Here is a 24,847-nt window from a genome sequence, read left to right on the forward strand (position 1 = left end):
CACTTTGAAAGAATGCAGGAAGAAGTATCAGCATCCTAGCTCTATTTAGATTATTATCATTATTATTATTATTATTATTATTATTATCAGGAGAGACAGTATCTTCTACCATATGTATGCAAAAATTTACACAAAGAACTATGTGAAGCTTTCAGAAGAAAAAGAGCAAAAAAAGAGGATCATGAAGGTTGTAAATATGGTGTCCCACTAGTGACAAAGAAGAAATGGAGTTTAATGTGAACACACCTTTTACATTCCTGATGAGATCAAAGAACAGCTTGCTGACTCAGGTATCAGAGGCAGACTTGCTGGAAGGTGTAAGCATTCCCTGCTGCTCGACCATGGCACCAAGTATATCATCTGCTAGTGGGTGGCTGCTCAGGCACCATTATAGTGCATCTGATATTACAGGGGTACAGCAAGTGGAGAGTGGCTATAGAGAAAATAAGAAAGCACGTAATAATCAAAGTTTGTCAAAGAGATGAATTTGAATAGAAACAAAGATATTTTCAACAGATTTACCATTTGTTGCTGTTGGTGGGGTAAATGTAACTGTGTTGCTGTCCTGTTTGCATGGCTATTGTTTTTGTTTTATTCACCAGGAGAACATTAGTTTGCAAAGAAAATACAAAGTGTCTATTCGTAGACTTATCAAACTAAGGTACTATTAATGGATTTTTCTCCAGAGAGCTTTTACAGGATCAAGTTCCTTGAGTTCAATTTCAAATTAACAACTGTCTGCTCTCTTTCAGACCTTTCAGACCTCTCTTGAGGAAAGTTCATACTGAAAGTGAATTTTGTTTTCGTATGGACTGAAAAGGAACAAAGGGACAAAGGGATTAAATATTTATTTTTATAACATCTATACTCTAGAAAGAGTAAAAAAAATAAGCCTCAGCCACTAGCTGGACATTAATAGGAAAAAATGTCACAGTGAAAATAAGAGAGATAAGTGACTGTATCTGCTAATGTGTTGAACTTCATGTGTGAAAAATGTACAACAAAGAATTGTGTTTTACCCAGGATTACCATTAGCATAGCTGCTATAACCCCATGATTTTCTCTCTTAACTAAATACTCGCAGTTTCCTGTAAATAAAATGTGGAACTCTAGTCAGTCATTTACAGAGTGTATAAAATAAGGAGCCTATAAAAGAAATTAGCATTCTGCCTATTTTTAGTTTTTAGTTACATACTATATGGTATATGGAATCGGTGTCATTCCTGATTCTCTTCAAAACTTAATGCATATTTAATGATATAGACCTTTGCATGAAGTCTGTCAGGAAGGAGTCTTATCCAGACAGAAATCTAGTCACACATTTCCCCATCCAGAATCCCAAAGCAGGTTAGCAGAGCCTGAAAAGTGAGTAGCAGTGATGAGGAATGAGAGGAGATACTTTGATTCACAGCAACTTGCTCGTGCTTTTGAACAGGATAGCTTTTTTAGGATTCCTTATTGATATTTAAAATCAAATATTTGGCACCTCCATTGTCCCTTTCAATTTCTTTAGTTGGACAATACTAAATGAGCTTTTTAATGCACTAATTCACTGAGGTTTTAAATGCAATGACTAATTGTGGTTACCTCAGAAAAAAACAGTTAATGCAGGCCTGCCCTTGGCCATACTAAGAGCAATTTCACATTTAATATAATTGTCAATTAGTATCTCTGTTCATTTGGTACCTCTTGCTAGGAAAAAAAAAAAAGGCAAGACAGCAGAGCACATCAGCTCTTTCTGGATGGAATCCTTCCTTGTCAGTGACTATCTTCTGTTCTCCAGGGCACAGATGCAGTTGTTCCTTTGTTAAATGGCAGTAAGCCTTACTCCATGCTTTTTATGGACAAATCATTAGATAGCTTTCACACCCTTAAAAAGACTAAATTTCTTAGTTAATATACTAGAGAATTACAACAGACTTTGCCTTTAGCTGTTTTCTACAGCTAATTTTACACTGCCCACAAAAGCAGAATTAAATTGTTTAAACAGGTTATTTCTGTCCAGCTGGTTCAGTTGATAATGTCCTTTACTCTTGCCAACCCGTATTTTCCCCCAAAGGATTCTATGCATTTTACTTTATTACTTTTCATTGTTTGGGGGGGAAAGAAACATTTCTCAGAAGTTTCATTCTACAGGGAGCAATAAAGAAGAACATAAACAATTAATATATTGTTATATGTTCTAGGAACTGACCAAGTCACCTTAAAGTGCTGGTGTTATAACTATCACCAGCATCCGAAAAGCTCTATAAAAGGTAGCAATGGGCATTAGAGACTTCCTTGACCTTCCTTCAGACGCCCAAGGGAAAATGGGGCTTGCTAACAAACCATTAAATTTTTACTCATGGAAATCAGCTGAAATCTGTGGAGGCTTTTCTCACCAGCACCACTGGCAATGGGAAAGTTTGACTTTCAGGCACCACGAAAGTAAACAATAGTGTGTTTGCAACCTCTTTTGCAAGATATGCTGGGGGTTTCTTTTTCTATAATCCCACTCCTTTACACAGACCTGACTTTTTCCTGTCATCCTTCCCACTGAAATCTCCTAAAACCAATTCCAATTCTTCTTTCCCTGCTTTCAAACAGTTCTAAGGAACTAAACTCTCAAATACACTTGCTGAGCATTGCCACTTCTCCAGCACACCAGAACTCAATACTGGTTTTTTGCATTTATTGCAAATCAATCTGGACCTTCTGAGCCTTCATAAAATCCTCCCTCTGACCCCTTTCAGGTGTCTATTCTGGTCTGAGGGGCAAAATTTTTATTCTATTCCTCCTACAGAATTCTGGAAGTCAAAGCATTTAAACAAGTAGAATCCCACTGTTTTATCTCTCTTTATCCCAGTACTTTTGCCATTTCCTCTGTGCTTAAAGGATTCAGAAGCTACACTGTGTGCTGTTAAAATCTTGGATGGTGGCTTCCAGTCATCTGGAACAGTATTACTGGAAGTATCTTCTGGGCTGGGAACAAGATACAGTAGAGAGAGCTGTCAGAGCAATGGCATTTCAGGGTCAGCTGCCTATGTCCAAACAGATGGTGTCTTGTTTTCTCTCATTAAAAAGTCTTCCATGCAGAAAGTAACAGTGTCAGATCTTGTCATGCTAATTTAGCCTAAGTTCAAAGATAAAATATGTGTTCCAAAACCACTCAGGCTACATGGTCAGCTTCAAAGTACAAAACACATTTTTGATTTATGTGCTGGTCATGTGACATGTAATTATATCACCAAGTAATTATATCTCCTTGTAGAGTTTAGTTTTGATTGGATAAACACACGTAAGCTACTTCACTTGTTTACTTTATGTTTCCCTCTTGGCCATGGGTGAGGTATGCACTTTTCTGGGTAGCCAGAATTCAAGAGCTGCATTTTCCTTTCAAGTCTGCCTAGCTGTAGAAGTGAGGGCATAAGGCTTATGAAAATCCAGTTCAATTTCCAAGACCTCTGAACAGAAAACCCTTTACACTGAATTCAGGTAGCCAGTGTCTTTCTTCTATTGAGAAAGGTGGTTTAAGCAGAAACATGAATTAGGTCTTCCAATCAAGTATAGCATCTTTGTAAAGAGGAGTATAGGTTTTTCAACTTTTCGTGAGACAGAGGGTCCAGCCTTCCAGAGAGATGATGTTCTCATTATTGCTATAATCATAAAGATTATGCTGAAGATGCAAATACTGGATGCAAATATTCTTTATGTTTTTAAGAAGATTTCTGCCTGTGATTTCAGGAAGGGCAGCCATTCTCATGATGAAGATCATCCATTTTGCATAGGGGTTCTTTCTTATTTCCACTCAAACTAACAGAACAGCTTCTTAAAAATGTGGGATATGAAAAAAAATAGTGAAAACTTGACCTATGGATTTTTTAAGTAAAGTTGAGTTAAGAAAAAAAAAATAAGAAGGACCTATTTAATATCTGTTTCTATAAACATAGTCAGTAGACCTTTAGGATGTGCTTTAAAGAATAAAAGAGCTCCTAAGGATATGTGCATACTAAAATGCAGGTTTAATTATAACTTGTGTTCACATGCCTACATAGTTTAAATTGGCTAATATAAATAAAATAATTACTTTTGTGTGAGGTAGTAACTGGAGTTCAAACTCTTAAGTCATTTGTTACTACTTTCTCTTCTAAATGTCTCATACCTAGATGAGACTAAAACCTGACATAAAGGTATATCCATACCAAGACATTATTTCTTGCTTATTTTTACACTTTAATTTATTATTTTTGCTGGAAAGCATGTTGCTTTTAACTTAATACTCAGAAACAAAGTAAATTAAAATGTAGAACAAACCTGAACCATGGAGACTTTTACCTGATGTTCATTATATCCAGCAAGATATGAAATGGTCATCTCCACATATGCTTTGCCAAACATATTCTTAATATACACTATATTTAGACTACAGGCAAAGTTTAGTTTTATGGGTTTGTAGTCATACTGACTTCTTGGGAAAACATGACTATTAAGGAAGACACAGCTGAAGTATGTAAGATGGGATAACACGTTCAATATAAATATGAAACACAAGATCATATGGAAATTGCCATTTCTTTTGCTTCAGAATTAACTGTACCTTCGTTTGCCTTGAGACTTCATAATTTTTCTCACCAATTCCTATGTGACATTATTGGATCCTCCTCCTTTGGAGTGATGAGAAAGACTAATGCAGGCAACAGTCACCCATGTTCCAAGTTCCTGCAGAGCTTTATTTGAGACATCACCTTCCTCTCCTTTGGACTGACAGACCTGTGGGATGGCCACTGTTAACCTCCAAACACAACAGAAGCATTATGTAGGTCATAAGATATATTTTCTTTTAGTAAAGCAATGGCATTTTTATCCCATCTTAGCAGCACTGTGATTTGAAAACTTACGAAAATAAGAATTTTCTAAGCCCAAATAGGCAGGTGGAAGGCTGTAAGAACTGGATCTGAAGCCAGCCCATTTTATAATTTGAAAGACTCAGAGTATTGTGTCTCTGATTTTTTTAGGGGCAGATTTGGAGCACAAGTAAAATTCTTGCCTAACAGAGCTCTCGTGGTGGAAACAAAGGAAAAAGCTACAAATGGAAACATGTATTTGCACATTAACACTAGAGCAAAGACCACAGATTCTAACTGTACTGCTTCTATTTATAGGTTCATTCAGTAAAAAGGCAAAACAATCTGAACATGAGAGATAAATATTTGAATACTCTGTAAACAATATTAGAAACAAACTACAAACTTTAAGCAAAATTGTAGTCCTCATAAAATGTACCACACTTAAGTCACAAAAATTGAAAGGTTCAGTTCATCCCAGAAAACCAGACATTATGTAAAACAGGACTAGGTTTCTTAGGGTTTGTCTCATTGTTGATTCTCAGCAGGGACATGAAAGTACAACTTCTAATCCATCTCTTGCTGGTTTCCATAGTGCCACAAGCAATAGAGAGTTAAACCCAATCACAACTGTGGACTTTTTTTTAATCTTCACAAGACCACTATTTTCACATTACACAAAAAAGAAACCAAGCAAAGAAGGCAAATGCTTTCTTAAGTGTATATGAGAAGAAACCCTAAAGTGCTAAGTCCAAGGCTTCCAAATTCCTCAGTTTCTTAAACACAGAACCTCTGCTACCAAAGCAGATATCTGTGGCCATTTAGTCTTCAAATTCAGCTAATAATTCAAACAAGGTTGCCGGTTTAGGACTAGGACTCTTAAATTACATTTTTTTTTTACTGCTATAGGACTGTTTAAAAACCTCACATAGAAAAGTATTGAAATTAAAAATGAGTCTATAGCCCTATCAACTTGAGCTGGGGTGACATACAAATGAAAAAATATCATATGTAAATTCCAGCCTGCTTGGCAATATAATCTATTCAAATTTCCTCATGCAATTTTTTTTTTTTTGCATCATTTTATCAACAGTAACATTTTTGGAGCACAAGAAGGAGTAAATAACCTACATAAAATCAACTGCAATATTACAATCACTTTATTCATATCCCATAGGTCAAATTTAAATATTAATTACAATTATGCTAAATTTATATCAGTGCAACTACAGTGGGAAACTGGTTTCTACTTTTGACCTTGTTCTACCATTAACCTTTGCTTTTACACTGCCTGTTATTATTTTGCCAGTACAGTTACATAAAGGTCAGCCAAATATTTCAGGAAACAAGAAGAGGGAGAACAGGTGAAAAATCCTTTTCAAAATCTTTTTGCTTGTTTTCATATCATGTGTTCTTTTATAGAAGAAAAAAAATATAACCACACATAAAATACCACACATAGTGACCAAAATGCCAGAAGGTAGCAAAGCATTAGAGCAAAGAGAAAGAGAAGATTTTTGACTGAGAAGTTTTGCTTCTCCCATAGCGTTCATTCACCTTTGGCTGCAATACCTCTGCATGTTGACATTTGTCAATATATCAGATAAAGAGCTGCAAATTGCTTCAAGCATTATTTACTCAGAGCACCTTCTCCCTTTCCCTGTAAGCTACATGAGTTTGATTAACAGCAGGCTGCAAGTCACTTACTGAAATTTGAGCTGCAAATAAAACTACTGACTGCTCTTGGCATCTATTTAATATTCAAACTCTCCTTATGGAAACCTTATTCTTTCTTTTCTCTGTCCATTTCTTTTTCCATTTTTATGCTCTTCTGGATCTTTCTAGGAAATACTTTTGGTTGCAATTGGCCACACACGTTTATCATTAAAATGCATACTTAGAAATCTATTACTGTTTGACCATTCAAATATTTTTTCCTATCAGTTTTCCAGCTGCTGAACAACAGAACTCTTTTAACTAGTCTTACTTTCCTATTTGGTCCAGCTTCTTGCCTGTTCTGCCAGTGAATTCAGAGACTGTTTTATCACATCATTTATATTCTTGAACTAACCACAATTTGTACCTTTTAAGGCATCCAGTTCTACATTTCTAGCCATACCAAACAAAGGGATTTTGTATCATTTGGGAGCCTTTATATTACTGTGTGAGTGTCCTTAGTCAGAGTCCACATTTTTATGTGAGGTTTTCCTCTACAGATTTTATTTTTCCAAAATAAGTATATGGTATTAACCTGAAGGTACAAATTATGTTTTGCTTTCCTAGACTAAATATCCTACAAGTTACGAAGATGAGAGTTTTGTGCATATCTGCTGTAACAACCTTGTACCTAATGTTGATAAATGTGAGTAAGGTAGCCTTTTCCTGTACTTTGAAAGATAATGAATGCTTTGCTTCTCAACTTTAATTAGATGCGTAAAATATGATGCCCCTGCCCCCTCTGGTAATAAATGTTCTTAAGCAGAGATATCAAGGCTCCTTATATCAGTAAAGCCTGGCAATTAGTACAACCATCTTCTTGCTAATAATAAAAATAAGTCAATTGCCTTTCCCCTACGGTTATTAAAAATTGGGTGGGATGCAGAGAGCAAGGGGAGAACAAACATACCATGCACTTTGTCCTCCTAATGAATGAAATTATATGGCAAAGTGATTTAGATTGTCTCAGTCACTGATGTGCTACTGTGTCTTTTTGGTTTTGATTTCTATAAAACACCCACTGTTTAGGTCATTCAAACCATGATGTGACAACGCTGTACCTATGTACAGCTACTGAATGAATAGCACCGCTTTCTGCAGGACTTCTACACAAATATTATCCTGATAGAATCTATTTAACTAGTGAGACTAGAAATTAAAACTATATGACTAAAAGATGTACTACAGGGTGCCTGTCCTTCAAGTTGTTTTCCAAGATAATGCTTACTGGACAACTTGTCATCTATACAGCTGGCCATACAATTCTGAAAAATGTATTAATCCCATTCAAATATGTTTGGAAATAGGCATATTGATTAGTACTTTCATTTTAAATTCCCATTTTGCTAATATCTATCAAGTAACAAACATTTTTCTGTCAAATCCACCTTCAGAGTTTGCTGACAGTGCTACAAAACCTTAATTTCTTCAGATGCTATTCTTGGGTTAAAATGTCCAAACTCATTAAATTGTACTAAATTGACATAAGCAGTGGATGATAAAATGTTGTACTCAGCACTTCTCAGGGTCAAAGTCTGAGTCCCAGATTGATTATTTTTTGTACAAGTTTACAGAAAATTATTCCTGCAATAGGATTTCACTGAAGATAAACTTGTGCTTCTGTGCATAAGCTCACTTCCATTTTTGGAACTAGACTTATTACCTCATAGCCAGCACATGAAGTTTTCTCCAACAAAATACTTTGATCTTTTCCTTCCCATTTTGACATAGGAGTTCCTGCTGACAAGCTTCTTTGTGAAGGTAACTAACACTGCATTAGGTATATATTCCAATATGAAATTGAACTTTATTTTTGGTGAAAGAAATCCTATGGGACTTGCTAGAAAAATCTCAGCAACACCATGACTGCTATGTAGGTTAGAAGGCATGTGTTGTAGCACTTCTATTCTGTTTATATTCTGTTATTGTTCAATGTTAATCTCCACTTTATGTAATAAAATGAATGTGCCATAAGGCTATGCAATGGCTGAAGAAATAATGTGTTTACAGTAACCAGAATGACTAATACATGAGTTTAGTGTTGGCTTCTCTCTTGGTCAAATTTGTGGGATTTTCAGTTTATACATGAGAAATTTCTTGATTTTTTGTTGATTTTGCACTCAGATTGTGATATCTTGTTAATAAATTAGAAGGAAAATTGCATGTATAAAATAGTCATTTGGAAAGAAACATTTTTCTTTGGATGTATAAACACTGTGTCTTCATAATAAGATCAATCAGAATAGTGTAAAACAAAGGGGTCTGCTAGTTCTTTTTCTCCAGGGGTACATCAGTGCTAACTAACTAAACTACATCTGAGAAATGTTGATATAACTCATAGCTACTTTCAGAAATTCTGCTAGTTTTGGTTGTGATGTCTGTCCATGTTCAAATATCCTTCCCATTAAAGTGTTTTCCAGTATCTGAACTGAATCTTCCTTGTTGCAATGAAAACAAATTACTCCTTTTTTTATCACAACATCATCTCTGCAGCATCTCTCTACACACAGATTCTGTTTTCTCCTCAATCAGCTATAGAAGAAATAATTCCTAGTCCTTTCCTATTTATCTCACAGGAAACAGTTCTGAAATATTTGCTTGTTCTTGATGTTCTCCTTTCAGTCACCCTTCATTTAGAGAAGCATCAAGAGGCATCACATCTCAAGAGTGATGTATTACTGCTAAAAAGAAGAAATAAGGGATTTTAAAGGTTAAGGGGAAAGCACTGCAAAATGTTAAAAATCACATGTGATGACAGGATGATGAAATCAGAATTTTTTGCAGCTCCTGTGTTACATTATTGAGAGGCCTATTTTAGCCAGCCTTGTAGTGGCTAAAGCAGTTTTTACCCTGTAGTTCCCACAGTCAAAAGGACATTTCAGGATCAACAGACAGTTGCCAGCCATGGCTGTGACTACATGCCATGGCTGTAGTCATGAAAACAGTCAAAATGCTGAATAGCAGGAAGGGCCAAGCCTGTATCCCTCCTTCCACCCATTAGCTATTAAAATACTAAAATTAGCAAACTTCTAAATGATTGAAAACAACAAAAAAAAATTTTTACTGATCTAAATTAAACTTAATTTGCTATGCAGATGTAGTTGATGTTGAATCCCAAAGTAAAGACTGCCGAAAGAATCAAGTTTTTCCTAGACTAGATGTTTGAGGAAAATGAATTATCCATGGACAAGGACAAGATGTGTTTCAGGCAGGCAAGGGGAGCACCTTCCTGTCGCTGTTGAGCAGCTAGCAGAGTAAAGAGGTCAGTTCTCAGTGGCAAGAACGAAAGACCTTTATTGTTTTGATTTCATCATATATATAGAGTTTTCAAAAGTCACCCAGATTGGTCAGTTAGAAACCTCCCCCTAGGCCTGATTGGCCAGGCCTGCACTGTCCAGATCTTGGGACACTGTTTTTAATAACATCCAAACTTTATCTTTCTTTATAAAACACAAAAAGAATTCTCATGGGAAAAGCCTGTGCTAGCCACACCTTACCAACACTCTCTGGATGTAGTAACTGAGACTGTCCACAACAGGCCTTAATTAATTACAAAATCCATAGCAGCAATTGTAATTGCCCTTTCCCCACCTCAGTTTACTAGAGCTAGGTGAACTGCTTATCAATATCCTTACAAATATTCACTCTCAGATGCTCCTGGCTTCTCATGCACACCTCTTTTCTTCTAGCTCCATACCTACTCTCCCAATTATTTTTACTACACTCTGGGTTTTTTTGCCATATTCTCTTGATACCTCATTTTTAGATTTCCTATCCCACCGTCTTACACATTGAGAAGTTTCCTTCTGTTTCTCCAGGAGTCAGGCATTCCTGCCAACACCACAAATTTGTGGAAAAGCCTCCAAGTTAGGATGCCAGGCTCCACTATGAGACATGGGCGTTGCTTTCACGGGTACTCGGGGGAATTATCACAGAATCAATTACGCTGGGAAAAAAACTATGAGATCATCGAGTCCAACCTGTGTCCAAACACGACCATCTCAACTAGACCATGGCACGAAGTGCAATCTCCAGTCTTTCCTTAGACATCTCCAGCGATGTTAACTCCACCACCTCCCCTTGCAGCCCATGCCAATGGGCTAATCACCCTTTTTGCAAAGAAATTCTTCCTACTGTCCAACCTAAACTCCCTGGCGCAGCTTCACACTGTGCTCTCGCCCTGTCGCTGGTCGCCTGGAGTACAGACCGACCTCACAACCCCCTTCCAGCCAGTTTAGAGAGCGATAAGGTCACCCTGAACCTCCTTTTCTCCGGGCTAAACACCCGCAGCTCCCTCAGCCGCTCCTCACAGCACTTGTGCTGCAGTCCCTGCCCAGCTCCGTGGCCCTTTTTGGGCTCCGTCGCGCCGCGGGTTGGCACAGCCGCAGCGCCGCGCCGCTCTAAGCGCTCGTACGCCTTTAAGGGCAGCGTCCCCGCGCCCCCACGTGTGCGATCAGCTGACGGCGCGTCCCTCCCCCGCCCGCCCTGCCCGCTCCCTGCGCCGCGCGGTGCGGGCGGCAGCGCGGCTCTGACAGCGCCGCCGGGGCAGCGCCCGCGCCCCCCGCCCGGCCCCGCCGCGCCCGCCCGCCCCGCCGCGCCGAGCGCCCCGCGCCCCTCCTCAGGCTCCCCCGCGCCCCGGGAGGGCGCTGCCCCCGCTGGCCCAGCGCCGCTGTCAGCCGGGCGGGCGCCCGCGGCCCCTCCGGAGAGCTCGGCGGCGCGGCGCCCGGCGCCACCCCGGTACATGGATTACCTGGTAGGTTCCCGGCGGGAGCGAGCCGTCGGATCTTACCGAGCGGCCGGGGCGGCGTCCGCGGCGCGGGGCTGTGCGGGGGGCAGCGGGTCCGACCGCGCTGCGCTGCCGGCCCGCCGCGCTGTTAGCGGGCGATAAAGCGGCCGGGCCCCGCTCATTTGGCCGCTATTAGGTTGCTAAAGCCGTGACCCGGGTCGCTGTTTTTTTCCTAAATGCTGGAGCTTAGGGCACGCTTGAATGAACTAAATTGCTACCGCGGGCGGGATCAGCCGGGCGCTCGGGCAGCTGGTATTCGGGGGTAGCGTTTATTGCTCTTTAATGAGTATTGGCTCCATTCGTCCGAGAGAGATCTTATCGCGGGCGCGCACCTCACCTAGGGTCGCGGCTGATGTTTGCGCTCTCTCGGCGGGCAAAACCCTGTGGCACGGCTGGGTAATGAGCAGGTGGCTTTGTTTTAGTATGGTACCTGCTTACCTGGTCTTTTCAGCCTAACAGTGGGAGGGCGTAACGAGCACATCCCATCGCTTCAGTCCTGCTGGCATCCCATTGCTCCAGTCGTGCTGCTTCGAGCGCTGTGCTGTGGGCTGCTGCCTGCTCCTTCACCGTGAGCTGCTGCGAGGCGTCAGCTGGGGCAATGAAGAGCAGGCATCTCTTCACTCTTCTCTTCTGGCCGTACCTGTTCGTTGTTGGTGTCAAGTGCGACTAGGAAGTATTTGGGGCTGGGATCTTGACTGTGTCATTCATATGTTTTCGCGTGAGATGCTCAAGGGTGTAGGCTTTCAGGAGAGGCTCATCAAATGCAAAAGAATCTCTGGAGATGCTCTTTTTAGTGAACTGAAGATTTGCCATGTTGAGATGAGAGCTGCATGCACTGTCTGGCTTTTCCTTTTCTGGTCACTAAGCCAGAAATATGTTAAATTCATACTTTACTATTCTTGTGTCCATGTAGATAAGATTTATTTTGGTTTATTGAGCCTTACATTCTCCAGAAATGTTTTAGGCTTGCCTTTCTGAGTTTGAGTACTGCAGAGAGACTAGAAAATGAGTCTTGTGTGGCAGAAATGGTAGGCAGGCATCTCTTTAAGAACCTAGTTAATGAAATACTGATAATAAACTTGCCTGGTATCAAGTGCAGCCTCATAGCTCCTTGAGAGCCTGGAGCTGTTTCTTAGAGTTTTTTCCTTTATAAACTTATATCCAGATGAAACTGGCCGTTCTGTACTTTTTGAAATGCTTGCATTAACCTTTGTGACTTCTACAGGCTGTTGTGTGGAAGGCCAGCCACTCTGAGAACAATAAATTTAATAAGCCCTGGAAACTGAGAGCATGTTTTCGTGTTAACTAAAGGGGGAGGGGATTAAATAGCTCTACTTATTTTTTTTCCCCCTGACTCTTATTCTCCAGTTGATCCTCTTCCTCTTTTTTGTTGTCTGGCCTTCTTTAGTGTCAGCTCTAAAAAAACCCTCATTGAACAGCTAGTTCAGCACCTCAGAAAGTCTGCTCTTAAACGAAAAAAAAATAAAAATGGTAAGTTAGGCAGCTAGTTGTGTACAGCTTCTTTCAGCTTGTTGTCACAGTCTGCCCTGGTGAAAAGATGGGCTTACTCTTTATCTGTGCAAGACTTGAAGTTATAGCGTGAATGTTAAACTATGGATGTACAGCAATTGTCTCATTATTTTCGTAGCAATAGTAGCAAAGAGCTGTTCATGCTAAGGAATTTTGTGTTTTGTGCATTTATGTTGGGTTCTTGCACATACATGGACCTCAAAACACCAGCCAGAAGGTCCCTTTGCTGGTTCCTCATGTCGGGCAACCCGTGTTGCAGCCTGCAGGCAGTGAGGTTTTCTCCTGTGCTTGCAGTGTGAAGCACTGAGCAGAGCAAAGGATGAAGTTTTTTCTGCTTGCAGTAACGCTCGGACAGAGTTTAGACAAAGTTTTGGCTAACAGTGGGCCGGAGTGAGGGAGTTTAGTGGAAGGAGGTGAGGACAGATGAGGGTCAGGTTTGCTGCAGTATGGACTCAGGGGTCAGTCCATCTCCACAGGGAGTCTACCCTCAGACAGCTCTTGTCCAGCTTGCATAGGAAGGTTCTTTATCTGATTTTAGATAGGACCTACGTTGGAGACTTCTTTTCTCCATTAAGAAGGAGATCCCAAGAAATAATGAGTGTCTTAAGCACCTTCCAATGTCATTAGTTTATTGAAAGCATTCAAAACCTGCTCAAAGCAAGGTTAGTTGGAGCCAGCTTGGACTATGGCCTGAAGCTTTTATGAACAGATACCCAGAAATTGAGTAGGACCTCCCCTACTTATAATTAATCGCTAAAAGTGTATCTTCTGTGGTACTCTGGTCTGTTTTTGCTGTTTTGCATTGTAACAAAAAAGTACTGCTGGCCTCTGTATCTTTAATAGCTAGAAGAAGCTCTTCAGCTTTGTGCCTCTTTTAGTTTTGTAACATAATTTTGATGTTAGGAGTGGTGTGCTGGTTTTTTTTTTTTTTTTGTTTGTTTGTTTTTTTGAGTTTTTTTTTTTTAATCAACGCGGCAAAACCATGTCCAGCCTCTAAAAAAGAATGCATCTTCATTTGGACACACCTTTTACTTATAAGTGGTGTTCTCCTTGTATTTAGTTAACTCTTTTGAAACATACTATGTGAACACAGCTGTGTCAATGTGGATTTACAGAGTTTTTTTGACTCCATAATCTAGTGTTTTGTCTGCAACCTCCTTTGGCTTCATTCTTGCTACATTGTGTCTGGAAGGATTTTAGTGTATTCACAGACTTGTGTTGGTTGGCCTATGTTCAGTAGACTATGCTTAATTTAAGAAGTTACGGCATGATGCATCTTGTGAAAAGCGTGGCGTGTGACCAGTCTTACAGTTTTTGCTTGGAGAACTTGTGGGGAAACAATAAAAATGCTTTGGTTTTTCTTATGTGCTGCAATTACAATGCGAATTTTAAGCTCCTGAGTAGACTTTCACAATACACTTCTTCAGTGGCATGCTCTGTACTGGATAAAAACTCTACACAGATCAGATTGTTACATTGAACAGACGCATGTAAGAACTTTTATCTAGTACAGAGGATGCCACTTGAGAGAGTGATGTAGAATTGCAGAAGAAAAAAGAGGAGGTGTTATACTGTCCTCTTGGTTTCTAAGAAAAAACTAATAACCTGTTTAATTTTATATTTTTAGCATTTTTATTATCATGGCTTATCTCTAAATTATATTTCAAGATACTATGTACTATCTTAGTTGTATATAAAAATATTTCTTGGACAGGTATTGAAGAGCTTTTTCCGACCTGAAATGGAAGATAACACTTCTTGCATGAGCAACCACTTCAACTTTAGTTACTTTTTTTTCATCTTATTCCCTTTTCTGAGGAGGTAAACATGAACATGCGTTCTGCAATGTCAAGAGAGTGCACACTCCTAGTGTGCTAGCATCCTTGTTGCTTTGTTGAGGGTTGGTTTCTTTTAGCTAAACAAGTGGGATTTTTTTTCTGGTTTTTTTTCTGTTCTGTTTTGGTGGTTTTTTTTTTTTTTTTGTTCTTTGAACATTTGTTACAAACTATTTTACTCCTGTATGCATGCAAACAAAACCTAACATTTGGGAAGTTTTTGAGTAAATTTAACTAAATTTTCAAATTGTAGATGAATAGGTCTTGCAGTGACTTAAGTGTTTCTGCTTGGTTTCTGAACAGTCTTGACCTCACATTCTAGATAGTGTTCTGATAAAGTCTTTCTTGATTGGGGTAAGCTGCAGATACTAAACTGGTGTTTTAAAAATGTCTGGTGATACTAAAAAAAAATGCTTCTGAGCAACTTTTCATTCTTGGACAGCTTACTTTTAAGACCTGCCTTTTAAATAGTTAGACTCTTTAATTTAGTTGGACAGTTTTGATTCAGAAAGTGGCAATGTGGGATAGATCAAGATCACTTAGTGATTCTGGTCCACTTCAGATCCTGTCTTTCCATCGCTGTTGCCAGTTCCATTGTTTGGTATCTGCAGGCCATAGAAAACATTCTTTCTGATATTAGGAATGGCATTATAGAGGCGTATGTTTGAAGGTTGGACTTCTGCTTCACTGACACTTTGTAAACCAGTAGATGCTGTCCTTTGAATAAAGAAAAATGGGTAAAGATCTCTACTAGCAACTCTGTATTTTCACTCTGAGGCACATGCATGTTTTTGATACATTGCCTGCAACATCAGCAGCAAAGGTGTATACATGGGGCCTTGTCCTCTTAGGGTTTGCTAAACACCCCTCTCATGTGAATTTTGTCTTTTGTCATGCAACAGTTAGGATTGTTTGGGTTCTGTGTTGACTCATCTATCATGTAGAGCACCTTCTGTAGAGCATGAAGGCTTTTTTCTCTTCTTATGCTTGCTTCAGTTTGGGAAGTTGTTTAGGCAGACACAAGGATGAGGGGGCTGACAGTTCTTACAAAATAAAGATGTAGCTGAATGCAGGAAAGAAAACAACAGCTGTAAGGTCAACTAGTGTACAAGGTGCATGTAATTATGTTAGTGTTTGAGTCAGATGTGAATCTTTGAGTTGAAGAAGATAATGCTTACAGTCGTAGGATTGCATTGCAGGGAACTTAGTATTTTTTCAAGTGAAAGCAAGTGGAAAGATGTAGTTCACTAATGGTTTTTTACACCACAGGCCTAGATCTGAACTAGTGTCTGCAGTATGTCGTATGAATACTTGGTCTTCAATGCCAGCTCTTGCTATGTATCACCACACCATGTTGCTCTGCAGTATGCTGCTCCTGAATTCTTCACTCAGGCCTCCAAGCCTGAGGCAACATGGTGATGAATTTCACAAAAGGTTAGAAATGCAAGCTTTTAATAAGTGAGAATATCTGCATTCAGTAAGGACAGAATATTCCTTTTATTACCACATGCTGATTAACATTTTTGGCTTGTTGTCAATATCATCAGCTTGAGTTTTTTAATACTGCCAGTTTGTGATGTTTATTCTCTTAAACTGAGTTCTGAATTTTTGAAGTTGTGTGAGGATATTAGCTTTTTTAATAAAGGAAGCATTTTTAGTTTAGTTTAAAACCACATATGTGGGCCCAAAGAGCTGTAAAGCCATATTAAAAAAAACACAACAGTATTTAAAATCTTGTGCTTTTTGTGTTTTGGCTCATACTGCTCTGCAGCATGTTGGTTTTGCTGTTTTTCACTGTGTGTACAGCATTACTTTCTGAAGTGCTAACTATCTGACTGTATAAAAGTCCTTGTGGGCATAATTACGGTATTTGCAATTGAATAAAAGATGGCTCATCTCATGCTGGAGCTCTTCAGCATACAGAATTTCTTTTTTGTAATTGGCATCCTGGTAAGGTGACTAGATTAATTGCCAACTAGTGTGTAAGTAACTTCCTTCTGTCTGAGGAAGAGACACAAAGCAGGAAATGTAGCTGACAAGTCCTCTTATCCTAGATGCAGTCCTGCCCTAGAGCTTTGTTGCTTATAAGAACAAACAGTAGGTAGAACATGAATCTTTATATGATGCTCTGGTGTATGTTTTGGTGGAGCAACAGAAGAAAAATTTGTTCATGGGACCCACATTAGCTTTTGGCATTGGAGAGTCTGAGTAAGCAAGATGGCATCCAAGATCCACTAGGAACTGTTGGTATGGGGGAAGTAAGTTTGCAGTTTTGTTTTTTTGTTATGACTTGGAGCTTTTGTGTGGAAGAAACATCTGTTTTCTACATTTTATTAGCTCTTACAACAACTACTGCCTAGTCTTTCTTTATATGATTTTGACTCTAATAGAGGTGAAAAACTTAGAAGCAATTAAAAATGAAGTAATAACTTTGTAATCTGTAATACAAGTTTCACAAATGAGCATTGAGAGCACAGCTCTGGTAGTGAATAAGAGGGAGAAGTAAAAGCAGAGATGACAAGCGAATTTCATGTTTGTGTTTAGTTGTATAAACTGCATATGCTTTGGATGGGCTGATGCAGAAACAAATATTAAGAGTGCATATTAAACCCAGGAAAAATCATAGTACCTCTCTTGATTTTCATAGTAGAATGGCAGATGAAATTCAGTGTTGATAAATGCAGAGTTGCATATATTTATAGCAGAAGTCACATGGCAGTACAGATGCATGGATAGGTCCTAAAATACCATCAGTGCTCAGGAAAGGGAATGAGGATCCTTCTTTAAAATGTCATCTCAACCCAGACATCTGTCAACAAATTTAGAGTATTAAGAAGGAAAAAGAGGGAAAGATCTCATTTTTACACTGCTTAAATGTAACATTTGCTCTTGTCTTACATGCTACGTTTCTGGTTGAATCATCTCTGGAAGAGTATTGAAAAACCAAAGAAGACACAGAGAAAGATGATGTGGTAATTGAAGGAAAGCAATTGCTTCCATACAAGCAGGGATTAAATAGTTATAGCCCTTCAGCCTGAAAAAGAGACAGCTGACTGGTATGAGGACACAATATTCTAGACATCTCTGAAATCAGAAAGAGAGGGTAACTAGGCAATAAGTAATTTTTTCCCAATAGAAGGACTCACTGACAGGTATAATCCAGGAGCTGTGTTTTCATGTGTGCAGTTGAATTCTGACTTGTACAGTAATGCAAGGGAGGTCAAGATGAGTAGACCAGGAAGTTGTACAGTGTCTTCAAAGACAGATCCCTTGTGGGTGGGTATTAAACATGATGCTCAGATGTGATGTGAAGGTAGGAGATCCTGAAGTTGTGATTGCTGGAACATGAGGATAGGTCTGTGAGATATGATTCCTTGGATGTCCTGATTCCTTGCTGTGGGCTAAAGACATCCATTCCTACTCATTGAGAGGACAGCTAGAACTAGTTCCGGAACAGGAAATTGCAGTTAGAAAATAGAGGTATTCTGGGTGGTGTCCAGGAGTGCTCCCTGGTGTAGTCACAATTGCATTGATTGCACAGGAGGTGAGACTTTTTGTTTTAGAGGGATTTATGAAGGTACTTAATCTCTTAATGCTCCAGGAGCATGCATCTAATGGATTCCTTCTGTTTGGAGGTGCTGCCTTGATGTATAAGGAGAGGTTATTGGCTTTCCAGCATCTGTGTTTTAATGAATTGATGGCTTTGTATGTTAGTCCCACAACACCGACTGAGCCTGAAACTGAACAGACAGCCTGTGTAGAGAGATGATGCACTCTACAATGAGTGATCTCTTCTCTCAGTACTTTCTTCTTGCCTAGAAACTTGCATAATTTTGGGTTTCAGCAAGACTGAAGAAAAGGTCCAGAATTCTTGAGAAATGTCTATGCTGTTGTTGCAGCTATTAATTTGCTGCTGGCTAATCTGCATCTTTCACTGCCTGAGCCATTGCAGTCCTGGACACAGTCATGGAAAACTGTTCTACTGAGAATATTGCCTAAAAGAGAGGAGAGCATTGTTCTCTGGTGCATCCACTTGATTGCTTTTTATGATGACAAGAGAGTTCTTGGATCCAGTCCTATCTCCTGTTCACATATCATTGCTTTTCCATCAACATCAGGTTTCTTCTAGTCTCTACACTAAGATTTATTTTTCTAATGATTACGTACAAGAAGATTGGTATTTTAGAAATCTAATTATTCAGCATTTAGAAATCTAATTATTCAGCATTAAAGGAGAAAATGAAAATATTTTCTGTCTTTTATTCCTGACAACCGTATTAAAAAGAATTTGGGGAGTTTAAATTAGAAGTGTTATTAATGGAAGCTGCTAGTGGGCTGTGACATCTTGTGCACAAAGAGGAGCCTTGGAGTTGCTAGCTGGGGTTCAGTACACAAGCTTAGCAAAGAGCAGTTCTGGTCAAAGTTCCTGCTACCTTTACTGTAGCGTAGTTGTGTGCGCTTTTGGATACCCACATGTTCCTTAAAACTAAGCACTGAGAATTTGTTTCAGGCTCCATACATACAGGTACCTTAAAACCTGCATGTTTTATACACTTGCGTTGCTAATTTCTGCAATTTTATACACTGAAAAAGGTGCAGATAAGAATGGAGGTGGAAAAACTTTTGCCTGGAAGATCCAGCAATTCCAAGTGATTACTGGGTTGGATCACTTAATTATAAATGAGCAGAAGCATGTCTTGGTGTTTAGTTTATTAAAAAAACATATATCCAGAAAAAAAACCTCTAGCATCTTCCTTTTCTCACTTTCTGGTTTTCTTTTCTTACTTTCTGGTTTTGTGGTCTTGGAGCTATACTCACTGCTGTGATTTATTTTGAATTATGTCACAGCATGCTGAGGTTGAGGTGAGTATTTCTGTTTGGTGGCAGAATTGAGGATACCAGCTCCTTCAGTTCTGTCAGTTGCTGAGCCTTTTTTTTCTTTTCTGACAACCTGATAAGACTCTCACTCCCCTCTTGCCCACGAAGGTTCTTGAGGCTAGTGCTTTCAACTCAGTGCTTGTAGGTTTGAAGTCATCAGTTGCAGAACATGCTCTAATTAATCTTTTCAACATCTGGGCTCTTGTAAATATTATGAGTAGGGATTTAATCTTGTATTTGCTGACAATTTATATATTATTTAAAACAATGTCTTTGTGAGTTGCGGACTGTGTGCCTCTGTCAGAGCCAAATGAGATTTTTTTTTTTTTAAACACCAAATACTAAAATTGTTTTTTACTGATATTTCTGATAGCTGAATAATTGAAAAAATGGACAGAAGAGATGCTTGTTTCAGTTGAATGTTGCACAGCTGCAGGGCAGACATCTTTCTAAGTCATTGTGAACAGCCACGTTTTTACAAGGTACAATTAAAGTAACAAAGTTTTGGGTGAACAGGAAAGTTAGCCCTGAGTTTACTTTCTAGGGGGAGAAATTATTTAACGTTTATGAGATGACTCTTTGCCTAAGCAGAAGGGTGCTTTTTGGCAGAGATGCTTGCTTATATTGTGTGACATATTTGACCTGATGACTCTGTTTTTCACTTTAGATATTTGAAGTCACTTCTGTGAAGAATTAGTCATTGTAGAATTGTGTCAAACAAGGTATCTTTCATTCTTTCACAGTATTTGTAGGTATATTTTTACATTTTTTTTCTTTTATTTTCATGCTTACCGTGTAAAATCCTTTCAGAAAGCAACAATAAACTGTAAGTAAATTAAATGCAAATTTTCCGACAATTGTTTTGTTGCCCAATTGTATGGTCCCAAGTGAGTTGCACAACGAAAGTAATGAAAGATTAAAAGTATCAAGAATAAACTCCCTGTTGTAGCAACAGATTATCAACTGTATCTTAATTCAGTGGTTGGAGTGGCAGTCCGTAGAAAAGTATCACTAAACTTATAATTATTTAAATCCATTCCTGTCACCTTTTCAAGGATTAAACTGAAGTGCTACTGGGGAGAGAATGTAAATTTTCAGAAGGAAGGATAAGTGACTATAAGAGCTATTACTAGCAGTGTTTGGGTTAATGATCCTCTTAAAGACAATAAAATGTAGTTTATAAGCATTATCTTGGGGTCTTGAAGGGATTATCTTAATATTTCACTGGAAAATGCATAGGGGCAGCATTCGTCAGTACTGTGTGTGACAATTCATGCCTTATAATTGCCCATGGTTTCAGGATGTTAACAGTAGCAAAGCCAACAACAGATGAGTAAGGTAACACAGGGTGTAGGTTGTTTTATTCTACTGAAGTAAGGATATACAGGGGCTTGCTGTGGGATTTTAACTGCAGCTTGGTTCTTCCACTAATGTGTGGCTGGAAGTACTGAACAAAAATTGAAAAAGGAAAACAGTTTATAATGCTGTCTACAATAAAAGCAAACTCTATACATGGAGAAGCTGTAATGGTTTGGTGCTGCTGCATGTTTAATTCTCCTGCAAGCTGAAATAATAATTTACTTTGTGTTTAAAACTGAGTCTGCCAGCAACACAGAATCTGCCAGGATACTGAGAATGCAAATCACTCTGTGTATCACCTGGTGTTTAAGTATGGGTTTAAATTGCAGCAGACCCAGGTTAAACATTAGGAAACTTTCTAGGAGAGAGGGTAATGAAGCACTGGACTAAATTGCTTGGGGAAGTCATCCATCCCTGGAACCTTTGGAACAAGGTCTGCAAGTACTGTCAGGGGGAAGAGGGTTTATGACCCCGCCCCACCACTTTGTGTAACTGTAGGATTTGTTGAAGTCACTTCCTATCTTTCTGTCACTTTTTTCTTTCTGGGAGAAGCTCAGAGCACAAGAGATAGACCTGAATGTTTGTTCCTAAAGCTGGAAAAAAAAAAATCCTTAAATTGAAGTGGTGCTTTGAATCAGCATTTCCTTGTCAGTAATAATATGCTAGATTACTTCCAGTGAGAAAAGAAAATCAACCATACTGTTGGAATTTGCTTTCAGGTTTTTGTGCTGTGCTTTTTGATTCTCAGACAGTTTGGTGAAAAACTGTTTGTTTAAAATTTAAATGTAACAGTTACAACAAAAGAAAAAAGTTGCTACACATTTTTTACTTGTAATTAATAAATTAATAAGATCTGTTCTGTTGTGTTTTTTTTTTTTAATCCCAATGCTAATTAAATGGGTATTTCAATTAAAGGATTTTCTTTTTTTTTGGAGGGAGGGAGAAGGTAAAAAGCAGATTCTGAAAAGATGTTTTGGCTGCTGTGTTTGAAGTCTGTAGCATCTAGCACTTTATCTTGAAATACATGCAGATAATGTGTGAACGTCTTAAACATGTAATAAAAATGTTCCACTTGATGGCTTTTAGTTTTCCCTACAGTGACTTCTCGAATACCTTACTTAAAATAATTCCTCAATTACCCTTTTGAATAAATCATTGTAAGCTTAGTTTATTTTACCTAATTGTATAGGAAATATAGCAAATATACAATAGTTTTTATTTTGGTATTGGAGAGCTGCATTTATTTTCTGGCGTTATTGTGCTAATTAAAAAAAGGTGTTTTTCATCTGTTTCATCAGAAATTCGTAGTCCATCCTCAGCCTCTCTGGTGACTGCAGAAGACATAGAATTGTGGCATCACAGCAGATTGGAAGTTGAGCAAGTTCAGGGTAAAAACTTTTAATATGATTATTCCCAGCTGTAAGAACAGATTAGATAAAATGTTCTATTTTCATGTTCTACTTTGAACATGAAAATATCAGAAAACTAAAGGAATGAGACTCCAGAAATGTGCAAACATTAAATTGTATGCATTATTTTGGTATATAGAGAAAGAAAGTTTCAGTGATTGTTCAGGGAAAGAACTGTAATGTATAAACACAGAAGCTCTTTGCAGTCCACTAAAAGGCCAAAAAGCACTCCATTAAAATGTTTCTTGCAGATTGTTTTTAAACCAGAGTAGATAAAAGTAAATGAGACTGAAAGCTTACATTCAAATTGTTAATGTTGTGTACAGGCATTTTGGGGGTCATTAGGTAATTTGAGGCCTGTAATGAATCACTGAAATAGTAAGTGTAAAGGTGTTCACAGCTCCTTCTGTATGAAAGATAGTATGTATCTGTATAATCTGAATTTATATGGCATTTTTCTCGGGCTGTTTAATACAGCCTTGAAGAAGGTGTTTCTTTCAGGGGAGAGGGGACAGATGGGAAGAAAAGTAATTCTTAATAAATAGCATTCTTGGTAATGTCTTTATTTTAATTCCTTTAGACTATGTCTGAATGTATCCAGCTCTCATTTGCTGTTTGTAGAATTGGCATTTACACGGTAAGGCAATGTTCTAACTAAGTATTTTTTTGTTAGTGTTAATGCCATTTGAGTGAAGTTACTAACATTCTTTAGGGTTGGATTTAGGTAATACAGATAGCAAAAGGCATTTGTCATACTAGTTCGCATAAACAGACTACAGTATGTTTTTGTCCTGTCAAAGATTTACTAAAACCAGAAGAGAAAAAGTATTCTCCACTTCAGTTTAAAAAGGTAAAGAAAAATTCAGCCAGCCTCTTGAGGTGTAACAAAATTTAGATTTCATGTGCATCAGTTGCTGAATAATTGCTCAAGGGTTTATGTACATTTGACATTAAATAGCTATGATGTTTATGTCACATATTAAAACATGTTTGCTAAATGCACATATTGTAAGCTTTGTCTGGAGAGCCTTAATATTTTGGAAATGCTGTTAAGTTAAACTTCCCAAACCTTATGTAAAAGAAATAAAAGGTTTAATTCAAGCTTATGTCCCAAATACGCTTGAATTTTTTTTTTCTGCTACCAGTTGTTCCAATTAACGATGAGGACAGTTAGATGAATGGGGTTTTGTAGAAATGAATCATAATGAATACATTACAATAATGTAGTGTAAACAGGTCTTACACAATGTGTCAGACTCTGTTGCTGAAATCATGCTTTATATCCTGGAGCTTTTGGAGTGGGAATGCTGCTTCCTTCTGTGAACACTTTTCAGGAGGAAGCCTGGAACATACCACTTCCATGTACAGTCAAAAGTGTAGGTGAGTTTTGAACAGTGTTGAGGGTTATGCGCCATCAGTAAATCTTACTTGAGGAGAATCTCAAAGATTAACATTTGCTCTTGTTCACAGAATTTGGTTCCAGGTTGTATTTAACATCTGCTTGGGTTTTTTTGTTCCGTGACATTTGCCTGCTTTCTGTTTTCAACATCTAGAAGTTTTCTCAATGGTAGAAAAGAAGAGTCCGAGGCATATATCCCTATAGTATTTAAATTTCTTAGGAAGACTTTCTCTCTAAAAATTCCTGTGTGATAAGAGTATAGTATCCTGAAGGATCAGAAAGGCTTACAGTATGAGGTTTCAATGGCTGCAAGGCACTCAAATGATCTGCCAGTTCTTTAGAAGGCTAGAGTAAGCTGTTCAAATTAATTTGAGAGAATGTCCAAGTATAAGCAGACCTTGGTATAAACAGGTACAATGTACAGCAAAGTACATCTGCTGACAGTAATCAGTTCTGTTTCAGTTTAAGATAGGTTAAGTGTTTGTGTATATGCTACAGTGCCCTCCTAAGTTGTGGTAGCTGCAGTTATAGTGATAGTTGTATAACTGGTATCTCACTCTGACCTTTTGGGCAGCAAAATACGTAATTTTATCAAATGTTTTAAGTTGCAAAATAAAAAGAGCTAGCTTCATTTATTAAAATGCTGAAAGAAATTGATTTCACTGACTGCTGGTACTTGAGGGAAGACAGTGAGGAGGATGATGATTAGGCTTCAGAGCATCTTGAGATGTGCTGTTGTGGCCTCAGTTGTACAGAGCAGGACATGGGTCCCATGTAATGGGAATCTGAAGGCTAAAATAGTTCCTTTAGGAAAATGCTGGGTGCAGAGAGTATTTGCTTACATAAAAATGCCTGTCCTTGGAAAGCTGATTTTCAGATGATCTGACTGGAGGGTGGGTTTGGACAACTTTGGTATCAGAGTAAATGGAAAGGCTTGCTGAAATGAGAGCTGTGCAGAAACACAGCATGATTGATTCTGCCTCTGGACTGTGTCCTGCTCGTGCTTGTAACTCTTGTCACTGGATTTGTTGCTCAGGTATGTGAGCAGTCTGGCATCTAGCAAGTATTGTGTGCTCCATACTGATGTCAAGAAGCAAACCACAAAACCCCAG

General features: G+C 38.5%; 1 protein-coding gene and 1 long non-coding RNA gene across 3 annotated transcripts in view; both read left to right on the plus strand.

The window, feature by feature from the left end:
* The first annotated feature begins 105 nt into the window (after positions 1–105).
* LOC146424996 (uncharacterized) lies at positions 106–8,751 on the plus strand. Its single transcript, XR_014846838.1, has 2 exons — positions 106–7,185; positions 8,271–8,751. It is a non-coding gene; the product is annotated as an uncharacterized LOC146424996 (long non-coding RNA).
* Positions 8,752–11,033: 2,282 nt separating this feature from the next.
* ARL15 (ARF like GTPase 15) overlaps positions 11,034–24,847 on the plus strand; it is a 230,059-nt gene continuing 216,245 nt past the window's right edge. For both annotated transcript variants that reach the window (XM_085041815.1, XM_085041814.1), the window contains exons 1-3: positions 11,034–11,292; positions 22,226–22,315; positions 22,917–22,973. In XM_085041815.1, the coding sequence (XP_084897941.1) occupies positions 22,920–22,973 (54 nt within the window). In that variant the 5' untranslated portion in view covers positions 11,034–11,292; positions 22,226–22,315; positions 22,917–22,919. The remainder of the gene's footprint in view (positions 11,293–22,225; positions 22,316–22,916; positions 22,974–24,847) is intronic.

This window comes from Lichenostomus cassidix, chromosome Z (assembly GCF_008360975.1).
Source record: "Lichenostomus cassidix isolate B80296 chromosome Z, HeHo_3.0, whole genome shotgun sequence".
Taxonomy (NCBI): domain Eukaryota; kingdom Metazoa; phylum Chordata; class Aves; order Passeriformes; family Meliphagidae; genus Lichenostomus; species Lichenostomus cassidix.